At 49.4% G+C, this 15,701-nt stretch overlaps 1 protein-coding gene across 2 annotated transcripts in view; it reads left to right on the forward strand.

The window, feature by feature from the left end:
- The first annotated feature begins 3,801 nt into the window (after positions 1-3,801).
- The window catches only part of SPOCD1 (SPOC domain containing 1), a 36,777-nt gene continuing 24,877 nt past the window's right edge, over positions 3,802-15,701 (forward strand). The window contains exons 1-6 of one of the 2 annotated variants that reach the window (XM_087858431.1): positions 3,802-3,872; positions 3,990-4,078; positions 5,410-5,488; positions 7,176-7,196; positions 7,267-7,330; positions 13,857-14,123. In XM_087858431.1, the coding sequence (XP_087714557.1) occupies positions 3,802-3,872; positions 3,990-4,078; positions 5,410-5,488; positions 7,176-7,196; positions 7,267-7,330; positions 13,857-14,123 (591 nt within the window). Of the gene's footprint in view, positions 3,873-3,989; positions 4,079-5,409; positions 5,489-7,175; positions 7,197-7,266; positions 7,331-12,779; positions 14,124-15,701 lie in introns of those variants that run through there. The other variant, XM_087858430.1, reaches the window with a different exon arrangement.

Consider the following 15,701-nt stretch of genomic DNA (forward strand, 5'->3'; position numbering starts at 1 on the left):
ACCCCTCACAGCCTTCTTCTCCATCCATAAAGTGGGGATGAGAAAATTGACCTTACCAAATTGTTGGGAAGATTCTGCCCTCAATAAAAAAGGCAAATAGTCCAAGAACAAAGAAGAGACAATTAAAAACTCCAGGAAAATTGTGCGTGGGTGGCTGGGTTGGTTAAGTGTCTGACTTTTGATTTCAACTCAGGTCTTGATCTCAGGGATGTGAGTTCAGGCCCCAGGTTGGGCTCCACACTGGGTATGAAGCCTACTTAATAAAAAAAAAAAAAATCAAAAACAAAAACAAAACCACCTCCAGGAAAAGCACAAAGACGCAGAAGGAAGGAAATTTACAAGCACACTTCTTAACTCAGCAACGAACACTATTTAGACGGTGACAGTAATCCTTAAGCTTTTAATTTCTTTTTCGTGTCCTTCTGTGCTGGCCGGAACTACCAGTGCAACACTGAACAAAAGCAGTGTTCGTGGGCAACCTTGCTTTGTTCCTGACTTTAAAGGGAACGGTTCGAATGCGCGTCAAGTATGAATGCTAGCTTAAGCAGCTGTGGGAATAGTGAAATCCGAATCCTCACAGAACCTCTGATCTTTTTCTTCTTGCAACCAAACCGTGGTTTTCATGCTTCAACCATTCCAAGATTCCACAGTCTCTGTGCAAAGAAGTTTGAGCCTTTGAGAAGCCGAGCATTCAAGGCCTCTTCCTCTTTCCCAGTCCTGTCTTTAGGATTTACTCACTCATCCCATTCCAGATGTCTGGACATTCCAGAACACACCCTTGATGAGATCTTAAATTCGATCCCAGAATATCTGTCCTATGCGCCGTGCCTGCCTGCTCGTCTCCTTGTCTGGAATACTCTTCCCTTCATGTACTTACTCCCACTTATCTTTGAAAAGCCAACTCACCTCTTCAAGGAAACTTTCCTTCCACCCTCTCCAGGACTTGGTAGAAGCTTCGTTTCTAGTCTGGGGGCACAGGTGCCAACACATACTGGGGTCTTAAGGTGTGTGTCTGTTGAATAAACGCATACATGAACCCCTGACTAAGCCTTTCGGTCACGAAGAGGAAAAAAGTCCTGTTCTTCCCACGAATCCAGACTGTGCTTTCGCTTCAGCCTCCAAACTCCCACACATGTTCAAAAATGTTGTCTTCTGCCTTTATATTTGACCAGCAGTTTGGCTCAAAATAAAATACTTGAGTCACACTTTCTTTCCTTGCTGGCTTTGTAGGTGGTGCTCTGTGGAGTTCTAATGCTGGATGCTGCCATGAGGAAGTCAGAGGCCAGCCTGGTGTCCCCCCCCTTGTAAGTGACTAGTTCCCTTTTGTCGAGTCGCCCAAAGGATTATTACTTTTTTTTATGACTTTGAGATCTAATACCTTCCTTAGGACAGATTTGATATGGATCATTATGAATCAGCTGTCCTGGGTCTCATTGCTTTTTCAATGTCTCCTTTTTTTCTAAAACATTTTCTGGAATTATATCTTAGAATATTTGTTTGATGCCATTTTTTGGTTTACTTTTTCTGTTACGTGTGTATGGTCTCTGTTGTTTTCTCTCATTTAAACTTAAAAAAGCCTCTTCATGCTATTTTTCTCACATTCCTCGTTGCTCTCATCTCCGTCCCTTGCGGTGTTTCAGCGGAGTCTGTGCTCTTTGGTGCTACTTTCACTCTGACTTTTAGTCCTGTGCTGTCATTTTCCTGAATCCTGACATCTTGTTGTATTTCCTTCGGTGGTTTTGCTTTTATTTCTGTGAGCTCTTATATCTCTTCTCTGTACTCTTGTTTAGTAGAAATAAGCCCTTGGCATAGTGTCTGGTGTATGGTGGGCATTCTGTGAAGTTCCTCTTCATTATCAAGGCGATGGCTTTCATTTTCTTGTATTTTCTGCCAGGCTTTCATCAAGTCAAGATGAATATTTTGCACAGTTGTGATCATGCTTTGAATCCAATTTTGCAGTCTGCTTGTAAACCTACTATATTATAAGCATTTGTTTCCACATTTTTGTAATAATTTGATGGTGGAACACCATGCCGTTGAATCAAGGTGTCCTTATTTAGGGAACCATCCTTCTGCTACTGGACATTCTGTAGTGCTAGAAACAATTTCCTATTGAGTTATATATTCTATGCTATTGTTGCTTTCATTGGTATCTCATTTTCATTTCCTACTGAAGGTTGAATATTCTTCCACGTTTGCCTACTACTTCTATTTCCTCACTTCAATTGCTTGCTTGTAACCTTTACCCAGGTATCTTTTAGCAACGTATTTTTCCTTGGTGTGTATGAAATCCTTACATAATATCGACATTAACCACTTGTCATTTTCCCCACTCCCGGGTGACATTTACATTTTAGTTGCTTTTCTAATATGCAAACTTTTGGTGTCTTTTTTTAAAGATTTTATTTATTTATTTGACATAGAGAGAGACAGCCAGTGAGAGAGAGAACACAAGCAGGGGGAGTGGGAGAGGAAGAAGCAGGCTCCCAGCGGAGGAGCCTGATGCGGGGCTCGATCCCAGAACGCTGGGATCACGCCCTGAACCGAAGGCAGGTGCTTAACGACTGAGCCACCCAGGCGCCCCAGACTTTTGGTGTTTTATCTATCAGCCTTTACATTTGTGATTTCTTTGACTTAGCGAATTGGTTATCCAACAAACGCTGTGTGAGCATCTGATCCATGTGACAGGTGCATGCAGAGGTATGGAGGGGGGAGTAAAGGGCGCTCCGGTTCCTGATTTTCAGTGAAGTTGGGAATGCAGCCATGAAAACAATCAGTGTTGTCCCAGCACGTGCTAGACCTGTGAGGATTGCAAAGGCAGCCAGCTCTCTGCACCCAGCCCCTTCTGAAGAACTTGCATACAGCATCTCATTAAAACTTCACAACAGCTCTGTGACTTAGATGAGAATAATGATCTTCAAACTCATTACGATGGGGAGAATGATCCTCAGAATGTGACCACGACTTATCCACGCTCCAACAGTTAGTGAGAGCTGAAGCCAGTATTTGAAATCAGCCAGTTAGACTGTAGAGCTTTTTAAAAAAGATTTTATTTATTTATTATTTGAGAGAGAGAGGGAGAGAGATTGAGAGAATGTGTGGGAAGAGGGGCAGAGGGAGAAGCAGACTCCCTGCGGAGCAGGGAGCCCAATGCAGGACTCGATCCCAGGACCCTGGGATCATGACCTGAGCTAAAGGCAGATGCTTAACTGACTGAGCCACCCAGGCACCCCTAGAGCTTGCCTTCTTAACCACCATACCAAACCAGCTCCCTGGGGCAAGGTGGTGAGGGTGGTGATGATGGCAGTGGTAGCGATGGAGTTACGAATCAAGGAAAGGCTCCAGGAGGAGGTGAGTCAGAGCTGAGAAATAAAGGATAAAGACAATTTCACTGTCAAGTGAGGGGCTGTGGAGGCATGGGCATCCCACCGTGGTCAGCTGAATCAGATGTATTGTTGGATTTAAGAAGGAGCAGATTTCCCCTTGAGCATGGAGCTCCAGCCCCCTGAGAGACTACAAGTTGGTCAATTGCCTCAAAGTCCAGGTGGTTCTTTCATGACCCACATTTTTTGTCTGTTTTTTTTTAAAGATTTTTAATTTATTTGACAGAGAGAGAGACAGCCAGCGAGAGAGAGAACACAAGCAGGGGGAGTGGGAGAGGAAGAAACAGGCTTCCAGCAGAGGAGCCTGATGTAGGGCTCGATCCCAGAATGCTGGGATCACGCCCTGAGCCGAAAGCAGAAGCTTAACGACTGAGCCACCCAGGTGCCCCTTTTTGTCTGTTTATTCCCCACAGGCTTCATGTTAGGTGCTGGGGACACAGAGGTAAACAAGACACTCAAGACGCCTGCCCCATGGAGTTTATATTCAAGGTGACGGAAATAGATAAGAGAGAAAATGTCCTGAATGTTTGCTCTTGCCCAATGAGCTTAAAAATGCCTTTCTACATTTTGATTATTCCTTATATCTTGAGTTCCTTCTTCCCAAAGCAGAAGCCTCCCTCCCTTGAGACTACGGTGCAGGCACGTGACCTCCTTTCCTCCAATTGCACTCACGCATCTGCGATCCGAACCAGGAGGTGAGCTCTGTGTGGGAACCGATGCATGCGGGGCACACCTTTGGCTGGCCTGGGCGGTGGCAGGCAGTGACAGCAGCAACCCTCCCAACCCCATCAATCATATTTTATAGTGTGCTTCTTGGAGATACTCCTGAAAGCTGCATCCAGAGCAGGTTTCTCCATCATCCGATAAGGCTAACATCCCTAAGTAAATTCCCTTTCTACTTCAACTGGACAGAATGGATTCTGCTGTCTGCGAGCAAGAGTACTGTGACTATGGAAACCAGTAAATACACACATTGAGGAAACTAAGTAGTCAAGAGGCTAAGAGACTGGCTCTGGGTTCTCCAGGGGTAGGGCTGGGAGCCAAACCCAGGAGAGAGAAAGAATCCAGACCCTGACGTCCCATCCTAGATGCTGCTGGAGTGCTCCCCCACCTGGTGGGATCAGTCCTATAGGGCTTGCTGGCACCTTCACAGGATCCAGTCTTCCTTCTTCCATGCTGGGCCTGGGCAGAACAGGACCGCCTCCCCCCTTGTCAGATAGAGAGATTGCAAGTGGCTGGGACGAGAGCCTTTGCACCTGGTGCCCTGGCCAAAGGCTCTTGATCTCTTGCAGGGAAGACTGTTCTGTCCTCCTCCTTGAGAACTGCAGGTGATGTGTATTGGGATGGGATTGTGTTTTTTTTTTTTTTTAATTTATTTTTTCGGTTTTTTAAAAGATTTTATTTCTAAGTAATCTCTACACCCAACGTGGGGCTTGAACTCACAACCCTGAGATCAAGAGTTGCATGCTCTACCAACTGAGCCAGCCGGGCACCCCAGACAGTATATTTTTATTAATGGTATTATCATACAATTATGTATCCACCTTATGGTCAGAAAGAAGCAAGGGGCTAGAACCTAACTGGACCTGTCCCAGGAAGCAAAGAAGGAGAGAAACAATCCAGGGTGTGTGGCCTTGGGGCTGGGGGCCACCCAGGCCCTGCGTATCTATGGGAAGGAGTCTGGCTCAATGCCCTTGGAAGCCAGATTGATGCCCTTTGATGTCACTGTTAAGACGAGCTTCAGAAGGGAAAATGGGGGCTCCTGCTCCCAATTCAGGCTCTGCTTTAATTAAATCAGATCTTGTCCAGGGAGACAAACAACCCGCCAAGAGCACTGAACTGACGGCAGGGGAGTCATTTGTCCAGAAGTGGTTTCTCCACTGGCAGGGCCAGCCTGCTAGCAGCGCAGGGCCCAAGACGTGTTTTCCTGTTGGAAGCATTTCTTTGCATTTTCCAAGGCTGACGGATCAATAGCTGCGAGCCGCTAAGCTGTATTTCTGTCTTTGCTCTCAGTGCCCTCCGACAGGGGTTAGCCACACCCTGGACAACTCAGGTCCCCGTCAGATGTTACTGCTGTCAGCGACTGCTGTCCACGACCTTTCTGGGTCCTCACAACACTCTTCGAAGGTAAGGGTCACTGTGCCTATTTCAGAGATAGGAAAACCAAGGCTCAGAGAGGGGACGTCATGACCCAGAGTCCTGGAGTGTATCCTTGGCCTCAGGCCTCGACGCATATAAGCTGTTCGTTATCACAAGTTATGTTATTACCATTGCGGATTCTCCAGGCTAGAGAGTAACCGTCAGAGAGGGAACGTTGCTTGCTCAAGGTCACAGAGCCAGTGAATGGCAGGGCTGGAGTTCGAAGCCCAGCTGGTGGGACCACAGAACCCCCGGCTAGGAGAGCTCCTCAGCCTGGGCTGGTCTGGCCCCTGCGTGTCTGCCCTGGAATTCACGGGAGAAAGGCATCAAGATGTGTGTTCCTCTGAGAGCCCATGGAGGGAGAAGCAGGCTCCTTCCCCATCCACTGCAGCAAGGGCATCACTTCCTGGCTCTGGAAGGACCGGCTCCCCAAAGCTGCAGCTCTATTTTTAGCCTTGAATCCATCAATAAGGGGAGCCTGGCAGAGCAGGCAGCTCCTGGCTGCCTGGTATTAATAAGAAGAGAGAACGGGACCGTTTATTAAGCGCTTTCTGTGTGCTGGGCATTATGCAAAGTGCCTCACATGGATTATCTACTGAAAACTTTACAACATTCCTATGAAACAGCTACTGTTATTATCGCTTTATGAATAAGGAAAATGAGGCTCAGAGACGTTAGGGCACTTGCCTGAGACCACACAGCTGACCAACTCCAGAGCCAGGATCCAAATGCAGGTCACACCCAGGTTTGTGGGACCCCGAGTCCATGCGCTTTCCTCTTTAACGGCTCCCTCGGTCCAATGAAACCGGCCCCTGAACGTGGAGCAGCCTGGTGGGGGGGGGCAGGGCAGAGCGGCAGCGGTAACCAGGGTGCGAGGAGGTGCTGTGAGGCCAGAAGGAGCCACAAGCTCCGGCTGGCTGGTTGGTTTCTGTCTCTGAGAACAGAAACCCAGGCCCAGGCGTCCCCAGGTAGAGAAAGGCTGGAAGAGCATTGTGGGCAGGGGGAAGGGCAAAGGCGAAGAAGTGAGGCCTGTTCAGGGCACCAGGAAGAGCCTGGCAGGATTTGGGCAGAGAAGGAAGAGGAGGCCAGGGGCAGGGAGCAGGACAAGATTCCGAAAGCTCTTCAATCCCAGGCAGGGAGTTTCGGGCTTTTGGATCCTGGAAGGACTGGGGGTGGAAGAGTGGCGGTGTCATGTCTGAGCTTCAGAGCAGGGGGAGGGGGGGTTTGAGAACGAGGCCGGGGAGGGGGAGACGAAAGGCTACTCCCACTATTAACAGTGGTAACACCTTCCGTTGGGTGAACACCTTTTGTGTGTGGCCGGCCTCATATCAGGAGCTTTTCATAAGTGACCCCTACTGTGTGTGGCAGGAGCTCCAACATGGCGGCTCCGTGAAGGCTTTTCATTGTCCCCCTTCTACAGACAAGGAAACAGGCTTTGTGAGGTCAAGTGACCACCCAGGGCCCCTAGGACGGGAGTCACCAGAGACCTTGGAGCCCCGCTGGCCAGATAGGAGGGTGAGTAATAATAAACAGTCTCCGGACATTTATCTGAAGTCTCAGGAATGGAGACGATAAGGTAAGTTTCCAAAGATAACAGAGACGAAGATTTTTTGTTTTGTTTTGTCCTTTAAATAAGTTTATTCTCACACTGAGGACAGCAGTTATGTTACTAAGGTTACACAGCACTTTGGGGGCCTCAACAGGCAGAAAGACTCAACCAGGGGAGAGGCCATTGTTTCTTCAGGGCAGCGGCTAGGGGAGGGAGGAAAGGGGAGGGTCTCGAGTTCAGTGGGTCCAGCAGCTCTGAGGTCTCCCCCGATCAGAGGTGCAGCTAGGGCTCGGGGTTCGGAGGCCCAGTAGCAAGTGGCAGGGGTGAGCGAAGGAGGGGTCCGGCTGGGTCCCAGCTGCATCTGATATCTGATATGTTTAGGGTCAAAAGTCTCCAAGGAGGTAGGAAATATACCAGCCTCCCCCGCCCCCCAAAACTGGGGATATGTTAAAATGTAAAGAGACACAAGAGCCGACTAGAAGAGCTCCCAGGGGCCAAAGCCGGAATAGTTTGAGCAACAAAATAAACAAGGCAGCGTTGGGCTACAATCCAAAATATGAAATAAATATCCATGAGTCCGTACTGATATAAATAAATGATTGAATAAATGATATAAATAAATGATTGAAAAGAGACAAATCAAAAAAAAAAAGAAAAGAAAAGAGACAAATCTCCCATGTGAAATTCCAAATAATTTATGTAGAGGTTGCACCGTCAAGGAGATGGTGCACAGCTCCCCACTGCTTAAGTGTGGGCTGCACGCAGTGACTTCCTTCCTAAGAATACAGTTGGGGGGCAGAGTAACCTTTTCAGAGGAGAAACCTGGCAAACAGGACCCAGCCAGGTGATCAAGGTCAACATCAACTGTGATAAGTCCTAGCGATATGACGTGCGCCCATCAGCAGCCTTGGTCAGGGTGCCAGCAGCCTCTGGCAGCCTTGGGAAAAGGTTTTCCTTTCCATGAACACAAGCATACGCACCTGCAGGAGGCACAGCTCAGGTCCATCCCTGGCTGGCTGTCCACCACCCTGCAGGATGGGGACGAGGGGCCCCGGAGGACCTGACCATTGCCTAAGCTTCTGGGAGCTCAGGGGCACAGGAAATCTAGTCACTTCAGCTGTAACTTAGAGGGACAGCCACATCCAGGGGTGTCCCGGGAGGACTCCGACAGAGGCCTCGCACACTTGACGGGAGGAAATTAAAGTATATGCGTTATACGTTTAAACATAACTACTGAAGATCAGAAATAGGAAAATCTGGGGACGCCTGGGTGGCTCAGTCGGTGAGGCGTCTGCCTTCGGCTCAGGTCATGATCCCAGAGTCCTGGGATCGAGTCCCGCTTTGGGCTCCTTGCTCAGCGGGGAGCCTGCTTCTCCATCTGCCTGCTGCTCCCCCTGCTCGTGCTCTCTCCCTGACAAATAAATGAATAAAATTTTAAAAAAAGAAATAAGAAAATCTAATTTCCAATCTTTTGAGGAAAATAAAGGGGGGGGTGTGATTTGATAAATCTGGAAGAGGGCAAAAAGGAACACAAAGGAAGCAGAGAATTTGTAGCAAGAAAGCATATAGAGCAATGGTGGAAAAAGACCGAGTATATCAGTAGTCCGAAGCCTATGACTAGGTTAAACACATCGATGAAAGACAAAGATGCTCTGATCGGAATTCTAAAGTCTAGCTCTATGTCGTGTATGAGAGGTGTGGTGAAAGCAGAACTGCACGTAAAGGTTGAAAATAAAAGGATGGAAAAACTATACTAGATCAACACTGACCACAAGCAAGCAGGGTACTAATAAATTCAAGCAAATAATAAATGAATAACTAATGACTAATAAATAATAATAATGAATGAACTAATGAATTAAAGCAAAAGAACATCAATAGGCAGGAAGAATATTTGGCACGGACGGAAGTTATAATCTACCCAAATGAGGTAAGAATAGTGAATTTGTATGCACGTAAAAGGGGTTTGAGAGATATAAAGCAGGAACCCCGCAAAGTAAAGGAAAAGTCCACAAGTCCACAATAATAGCGTGAGATTTAAAAACACACCTCTTGGGGCACCTGGGGGGCTCAGTCAGTTAAGAATCTACCTTCGACTCAGGTCACGATCCCAGGGTCCTGGGATCGAGCCCCACATCCGGCTCCCTGCTTAGGGGGGGACTCTGCTTCTCCCTCTCCCTCTGCTGCTCCCCTTGCTTGTGCTCTCTCCCCCTCTCTCTCTCAAGTAAATAAATAAAAATAAAATCTTAAAAAAAATACACACCTCTTAGAAATGGCTAGATCAACTAGATAAAAAATAATTTAAAATATCATAGAAGATAACGCAGACTGATTCACTCCACATCTGTTCCCACATGCCGGCATGCCTTCTTATCTTGCAGCGGATGGAAAGCCGGAAACAACACAGCTTGTGTTCCAAATGTGGGTTCGTTTCTGGCCCTGGGTGCCACTGTGTGAGATCTGGAAGGCAGATGAGAGGTGGAGGCCACTGTCCTTATCCTTGGGCCGTTTCTGCTTACAGGCTCTGTGGGAGAGCCGCTGGGGTTCTCTGTGTCCGTGTCTGGCCTCCCGTTTTGTGACTGTTGGGACACAGTGGCAGCAATGGCCCTGCCGTGTCCGGATCTTGGCTGGCTACCACCATGCTGTATGTGTAGACGGCTGTAGTGGCGGTGTCCCCAAGCCCAGCCTAGAGTGCGCTCATGTGCCCTTTCCAGCGACCTGGTAAACACCCACCACCTCACTATGCTGGGGTGGTTACTGTTTTCTGCCCTGAACACTGATTTCTACAGTTTCAAGTTACTATAGATTACTGTGGGTTTGAAAAACATGATTGAAAAGCCGAGAGACTTGGTGTAAGGATTAATATAGGTAAATTAAAATAGATAAACACAGGTAAAACGCGTAGATCGGTCTCTGGCTCCAAGCAGCCTTACGTGTATTAGCCATCGCTGTCTTTTTAGCCTCAGTACGCGTGGTGCTAATAACACAGCCACTCCCCCTTTTTTTGCCAATGGTGGGAGACTTCCATTAGCGAAATGGACCAGAATAACAGTTCCACGGGTCTCAGGAGACCTGATCAAGTCTCTGCCATCACGACTGGAACATTCCATCGTGGGAGGTCTTTTCACTTAAAAAAATCATTTCTTAAGAGCGGTATTGGGTGTCATTAGTGGCATCCAGTCTCAACTCCTACCTCGTTTGTGACCCTGACAGCCAGATTGAGACGGACAGCTTTTGATATGAATCACACAACACCTTTTTTTTTGTAGCAAACTTTATTTTTTATGAGTTTTAGATTTACAGGAAAAAAAAGGGAAAATTAGTACAGAGAGTTCCCATATACCTGGCCCTCAGGTTCCCATACTATTAACATTATCTTGATTTTCAAAGATTTATTTATTTATTTGAGAGAGAGAGAGCGTGGGCACATGCAAGCAGGGGGAGGGGCAGAGGGAGAGAGAGAGAATCTCCAGCAGGCTCCGTGTTGAGCACCGAGAGGAAGGCAGGGCTGGAGGCCGGGCTCGAACTCCCCACCCTGAGATCAGGACCTGAGCGGAAAGCAAGATGCCACAGAAGCTTCACCGGCCGTGCCACGCAGGCGCCCGGACATTATCTTAATTTCTAAATTCAACATAATGTCTCTGGGATACAGCCGTGTTTGGCCTATAGATCTAGCACGTTTCGCTCTGCTGGCAGAGGACGATTCCACCAACCCGGCCATTCCCCTGCTCCTGGCCTCACACGGTGCAGGTTTACTGCCCGCGAATTCCATTTCCCTCTCGGTGATGTCTATCAGATTCCTAGTTCCGCAGTGAAAATATTTACATAGCTGTAATGTCATCAATGTCATCTGGTTTCAATGTTAAGAATCAATCTACAGGCAAAGTATGGCAAACTGAATTATCTTCACCGGGTAGGATGTGCGTGCCGCAAACAAGCCTTGACAAAGCGGAAAGGTGAGCCGCTGGAGGAAGGGCAGCCGCGGGGAGGGGAAACGGCTCCTCTCGCACAGAGAGTCAAAAGAGGCCATCTAAGGAAGAAATGGACATTTGAAGACTATTATTCCAAGGGGTGATAGTAATCGATAGAAACGAGCAATATAAATAAGAAAGAGAAAAACTGGGAAGAGAAAGGTGGACCGGTGTTTAATGCAATCACCAGAGCGGGCAGTCAATAGAAGCTGTTCCCACGAATAAGTCAAGAAATAGAATAGGAGACTATTATTAATATTATTAATTAGTAATAGAGCATGAGATCATTTACAGTTATGAAAGCAGCATGAGTAAAAAAGGAAAATGACAACGAACGTGGTGAAAGAAAGAAAGGTTGCTCCCAAGAGTCTGGAAATGAGAGGACGTTTAAGCTTTGTATTTTTTTTTTAAAGATTTTATTTATTTATTCGACAGATATAGAGACAGCCAGCGAGAGAGGGAACACAAGCAGGAGGAGCGGGAGAGGAAGAAGCAGGCTCATAGCAGAGGAGCCTGACGTGGGGCTCGATCCCACAATGCTGGGATCACGCCCTGAGCCGAAGGCAGACGCTTAACCGCTGTGCCACCCAGGCGCCCCAAGCTTTGTATTTCTAACCTTTAGTTGGGCTTGGGTATGCACTTTCCTCCATATGAATTATATTCTTATATTTGAGACAATGAATATAATAAATAATTAGGCAAAACAATGAGGCAATAATTAGGCAAAAAATTAGGCAAAAAAAAAATAACTAGGCAAAAAGTTCAGAGGAACCCCTGATTCCCCTCGGGGTTCAGGCACTTTCAGTGTCTCCCCATGGCCCTAGGCCCAAGTTTAAATTGTCAGACAGATTCAAGACCCCTCAACGCTTCTGCGCTCTGGTTCAGGCGCCCATCTACTCCTGCCCAGAAGCCCAAGGGATTGGCACCTCCGCCGGGAAGCCCTCGGGAGGGAGAGCGCGCCCTCTGCGGGTGCCAGGACGCCAGCACACCTGGGGTGCCGTCCTCAGCGCCTCTTCAGAGGCCCCGCCCCCGTCCCTCACCCCGGGCTCTCCCACCCCTCACGTGACCCCAGCTCCCGCCCAGCTCGGGGGTGGAAGCCTGGGCGGGGGAGCTCGGGGAGCCCAGGTGAGAGCTTCTGGACGCTTGGGCCGTAGGGGACTGTCCCGGTCAGGCCTGGGAACCTGGTGGGAGTGTCCGTCGGAGCGGGATCCGTGTGAGGGGAATTACCCCGCTAGCTGCCTGCTCCCTGGCCAGTGGTTTGGAGCTGGGCTTTCAGTGGGGGAGAGACTCCCCATTCTTCATTTCCATGTGTGTGTCCTATGGTGAGTCGCTAACCGTCCCTGTATCTCCATTTCCTCACCGGTGGCTGGCATGAAATGAAATAATGCACATAGTAGGTACTTAAGAAATGGCAACTGTTATTATTAGGTCCCGTTTAAACAAGAGTGGGAACCCTCAGAGATGAGAAAACCTTAAGGGTGGCTCGCAGTAGCTCAACCCTGTTTGGTGGCAGGCCTCCCCTGCCTTACCCAGGGCTCCAGGCCCTGCTGGGGCGCTTACGCGACTGGGTGCTGTCTCCCTGTGGCCTCCAGGCCTCAGGAATGTGCAGGGCCTCGGCCTGCTCCCTGGCAGGTGCCCCAGGCCTGGTGGGCTGAATGGGCTGGCAGCCAGACCCTGCATGATGCCGTCTCCTCACCAGGGCTGCCTTCTGCTTTTGGCCCCTGTAGGCGGACAGACATGTCTCAGGAGGGGGCTGCAGAGGGCTCCAGCGCAGACCCTGCCCTCAGGCCCCGTGGCAGCTGTGGGCTTTCCCAGGAGGATGTGGAAGAAGGCAGCTCCACGTCTGGCTTGACACCACAGCTGCCAGGGGCAAGCTCTGGGGCCCGAGTTTGGGCTGGCAGCAGGAAGAGGGTCCTGAGGGAAAAGACCCATCGAGGTACCAGCTCCCAGGCTGGGGGTACTCCTGGAGCCAGCCTGGAGGCTGAGGCCCACTCGACGGCCCTGGAGCTGCAAGCCGTGGGACAAAGCCAGGATGTGGTGCCTGGTCCCCAGCTCCACTTCCGGCTGCCCATAGTGCCTGCTCAGGGGAAGGCTCGGGCCTTCAAGAGGCTCCAGGTTTCTCTGCACGACATCTTAGCTGAAAGGTGGCCCAGGAACCCTTGTAGTGTGTCTGTGGGTCTCTTAGAGAGAGCTTTGGTTGACAGGAAGCGGCTGGCAGGGGTGGGGACGACGAGCTGCCTCGGGCCAGGAGAGGCCAGAGGAGGTAGGAGTGATGAAAGAGGCCCCACCCTCAGCAAAGAGGAGCCCCCCAAAAGGAGCCTACCGCCCTTACCGGGCCCAGCCCCTGTGGGGGTGAGAAAGAACAACAGGCAGCATGAGGCCTGCTCAGATGGTGGGGAGGGAGCAGGGGGCCTCTCGTGGTTTGGTCACAGCCCTGGTGGGGACAACCCCCCGTGTGAGGGAGGCCCCCCACCAGGTGCTGGGACAGACCTTGGGGGTCCTCTCTCTCCCAAAGACACTGGGGCTGGGTCGGGAGAGCCAGGTGGAACCTGTGTGGAATGTGTCTCAGGGACTGAGAAGTTTGACTATTTGCCTGCCGCGGGGAACGGGGCCCAGCCAGCCAGCCCCCCTGACCCTGTCGGGGTCCCACTGCTGGGTGGCGGAGAGTCCCTCCGGCCAGCTGCCTGGGACCCTCCGCAGAGCTCTGCACTGTGCCTGGGAGCGTCTGGAGAGGCCCCCACAGAGCAGCAAGAAGCTGAGCAGCTCCTCGGGGCTGGCAGCGGGGATGGCCGCACTCTCTCACACAGTCGGGAGGGGCTAGAGGTCAAGGCTCAGCCAGAATCCAGGGGGAGCCTGGGACAAGGACCCCTGGCTCCCACTGACAGCCCCTCCAGCTCCCTGGAGCCTGCAAGCAGCAGGGCTCGCTCAGGCCCATCCGTGAGCCAGAGAAGATCCAAGTATGCTAAGAGGTCGAGGAGAAGCCCCAAGCCCCGAGCCCAGCACCAGGGCGCAGACAGGAGTGCACACGACTCCAGCCAGGACCAGCCAGAGGAATCCCGCCCAGGAAGCTTCCCCAAATGGGTAAGTTGAGTCTGAGAAATTGAGATAGAAATTTGGCCAATCTTAATAACACCAAGCTTGGCAGTGGAGTTTAACGGAGGTAAGCTGGAGAGGCTCTTAGTGGGCATTGTCCTTCACACGCATTTTATACGTCAGTAAACTGAGACCCATCATGTCAGGAAAGAGAAAATGAACGTCATTTGCTGACATCTTATGAGGGCTCATTATCTTTTGGAGTTGGTGAGTCCTGAGTTCAAATCTTTCCTCTGTCCTCTTCTAGCTGAGTGACCTTGGAATATTTTTTAAGCTAAGTTCCTCACCCATAAAAAGGGGATACTAATTCCAGTTTAACGGGGGTTGTTTTAGGGAGTGAGATGACGGTGTAAAATAATGTACCTAGCACCGCATAAGGCACAAAGTAAATTACCTAATTTATGTTAAATTTGTGTTTCCTTTAGTGGTAACAATAGTCCTGTAAGATGGGCGCTAGCTCCATGTTTCCAGATGGGGAAACTGAGGCTCAGGGAAGTTAACAAACTCCTCTAAGCTCATACAGCGGGAAAGTCAATGCCCCGCCGTGTTCCCTGTAGTCACTACTTTTCTCTCCATTGTTCTTTAAGTAAATTGTGATTTTATTAATAATGGTTAACAGGTTGTTTTAAAAGATCTTATTTTATGTATTTATTTTAGGGAGACAGAGAGCGTGAGCACTAGTGGGGGGGCAGGGCAGAGGGAGAGAGAGAATCCCAAGTAGCCTCCGCACTGAGCATGGAGCCTGATGCAGGGCTCAATCCCACGACCCTGAGATCAGGACCTGAGTGGGAGCCGAGTCGAATGCTTACCTGACTGTGCCACCCAGGCGCCCCACTAGTTAACCTGTTTATACATAAGGCAGAGGTGGTGCTTTCTCACATGGTGGAATTTTTATCACATTCATCTAATATGTGTTGTGTGCGAGGCACTTCTCATTGAATCTTCACATGAAGCTCAGAGAGGTAAGGTGACTGGCCCAAGGCCATGCATCTGGTAAATGACGGAGCCAGAGTATAAACGCTGGCGGTCTGTCCTGAGAGCTCCCTGCGCTGCCCGCTTGGGCCGCTTCCCTGGTGGCATCACGGTAGTGATAGCATCTAGCCTGCTTACCATGTGCTGGGCACTGCACTGAGCACGTTATCTTCCCAACAGCCCTGTGAGGCAGACGCTACTGATATCTACCCATTTTACTGATGTGGACACGGAGGCTCAGAGAGGTGAAATGACTAGTTCAAGGCCAAACTGCAATGTCCTAGAACGGGGATGGGAACAAATGAGCTGCTCTGTGATGTACCACGATTTGGTATTAGAACTGCCCGAGAATGCTATTACATTGCTTTTGTAAACATCACTCAAAAACAATTTTTAATAAAAAAATTAGTGTTTATCATAGAAAATAAGAAATTAAAAAAAACCCGAGATGCCAGCCTTTTGGTATGTCCTTCCTCTCATCTCTTTCCTGTCCCTCTCGTCTCTTTTCTTCACCTAGAAATAAGACCACGTGTATCAAATGTATAACTTGACTTTTTTGGTATTTAAAAAAATTTTCACAACTGTCTGGCTTGG

The sequence above is a fragment of the Ursus americanus genome, chromosome 33, assembly GCF_024610735.1.
Source record: "Ursus americanus isolate L20-20 chromosome 33, mUrsAme1.1.p, whole genome shotgun sequence".
Taxonomy (NCBI): Eukaryota; Metazoa; Chordata; class Mammalia; order Carnivora; family Ursidae; genus Ursus; species Ursus americanus.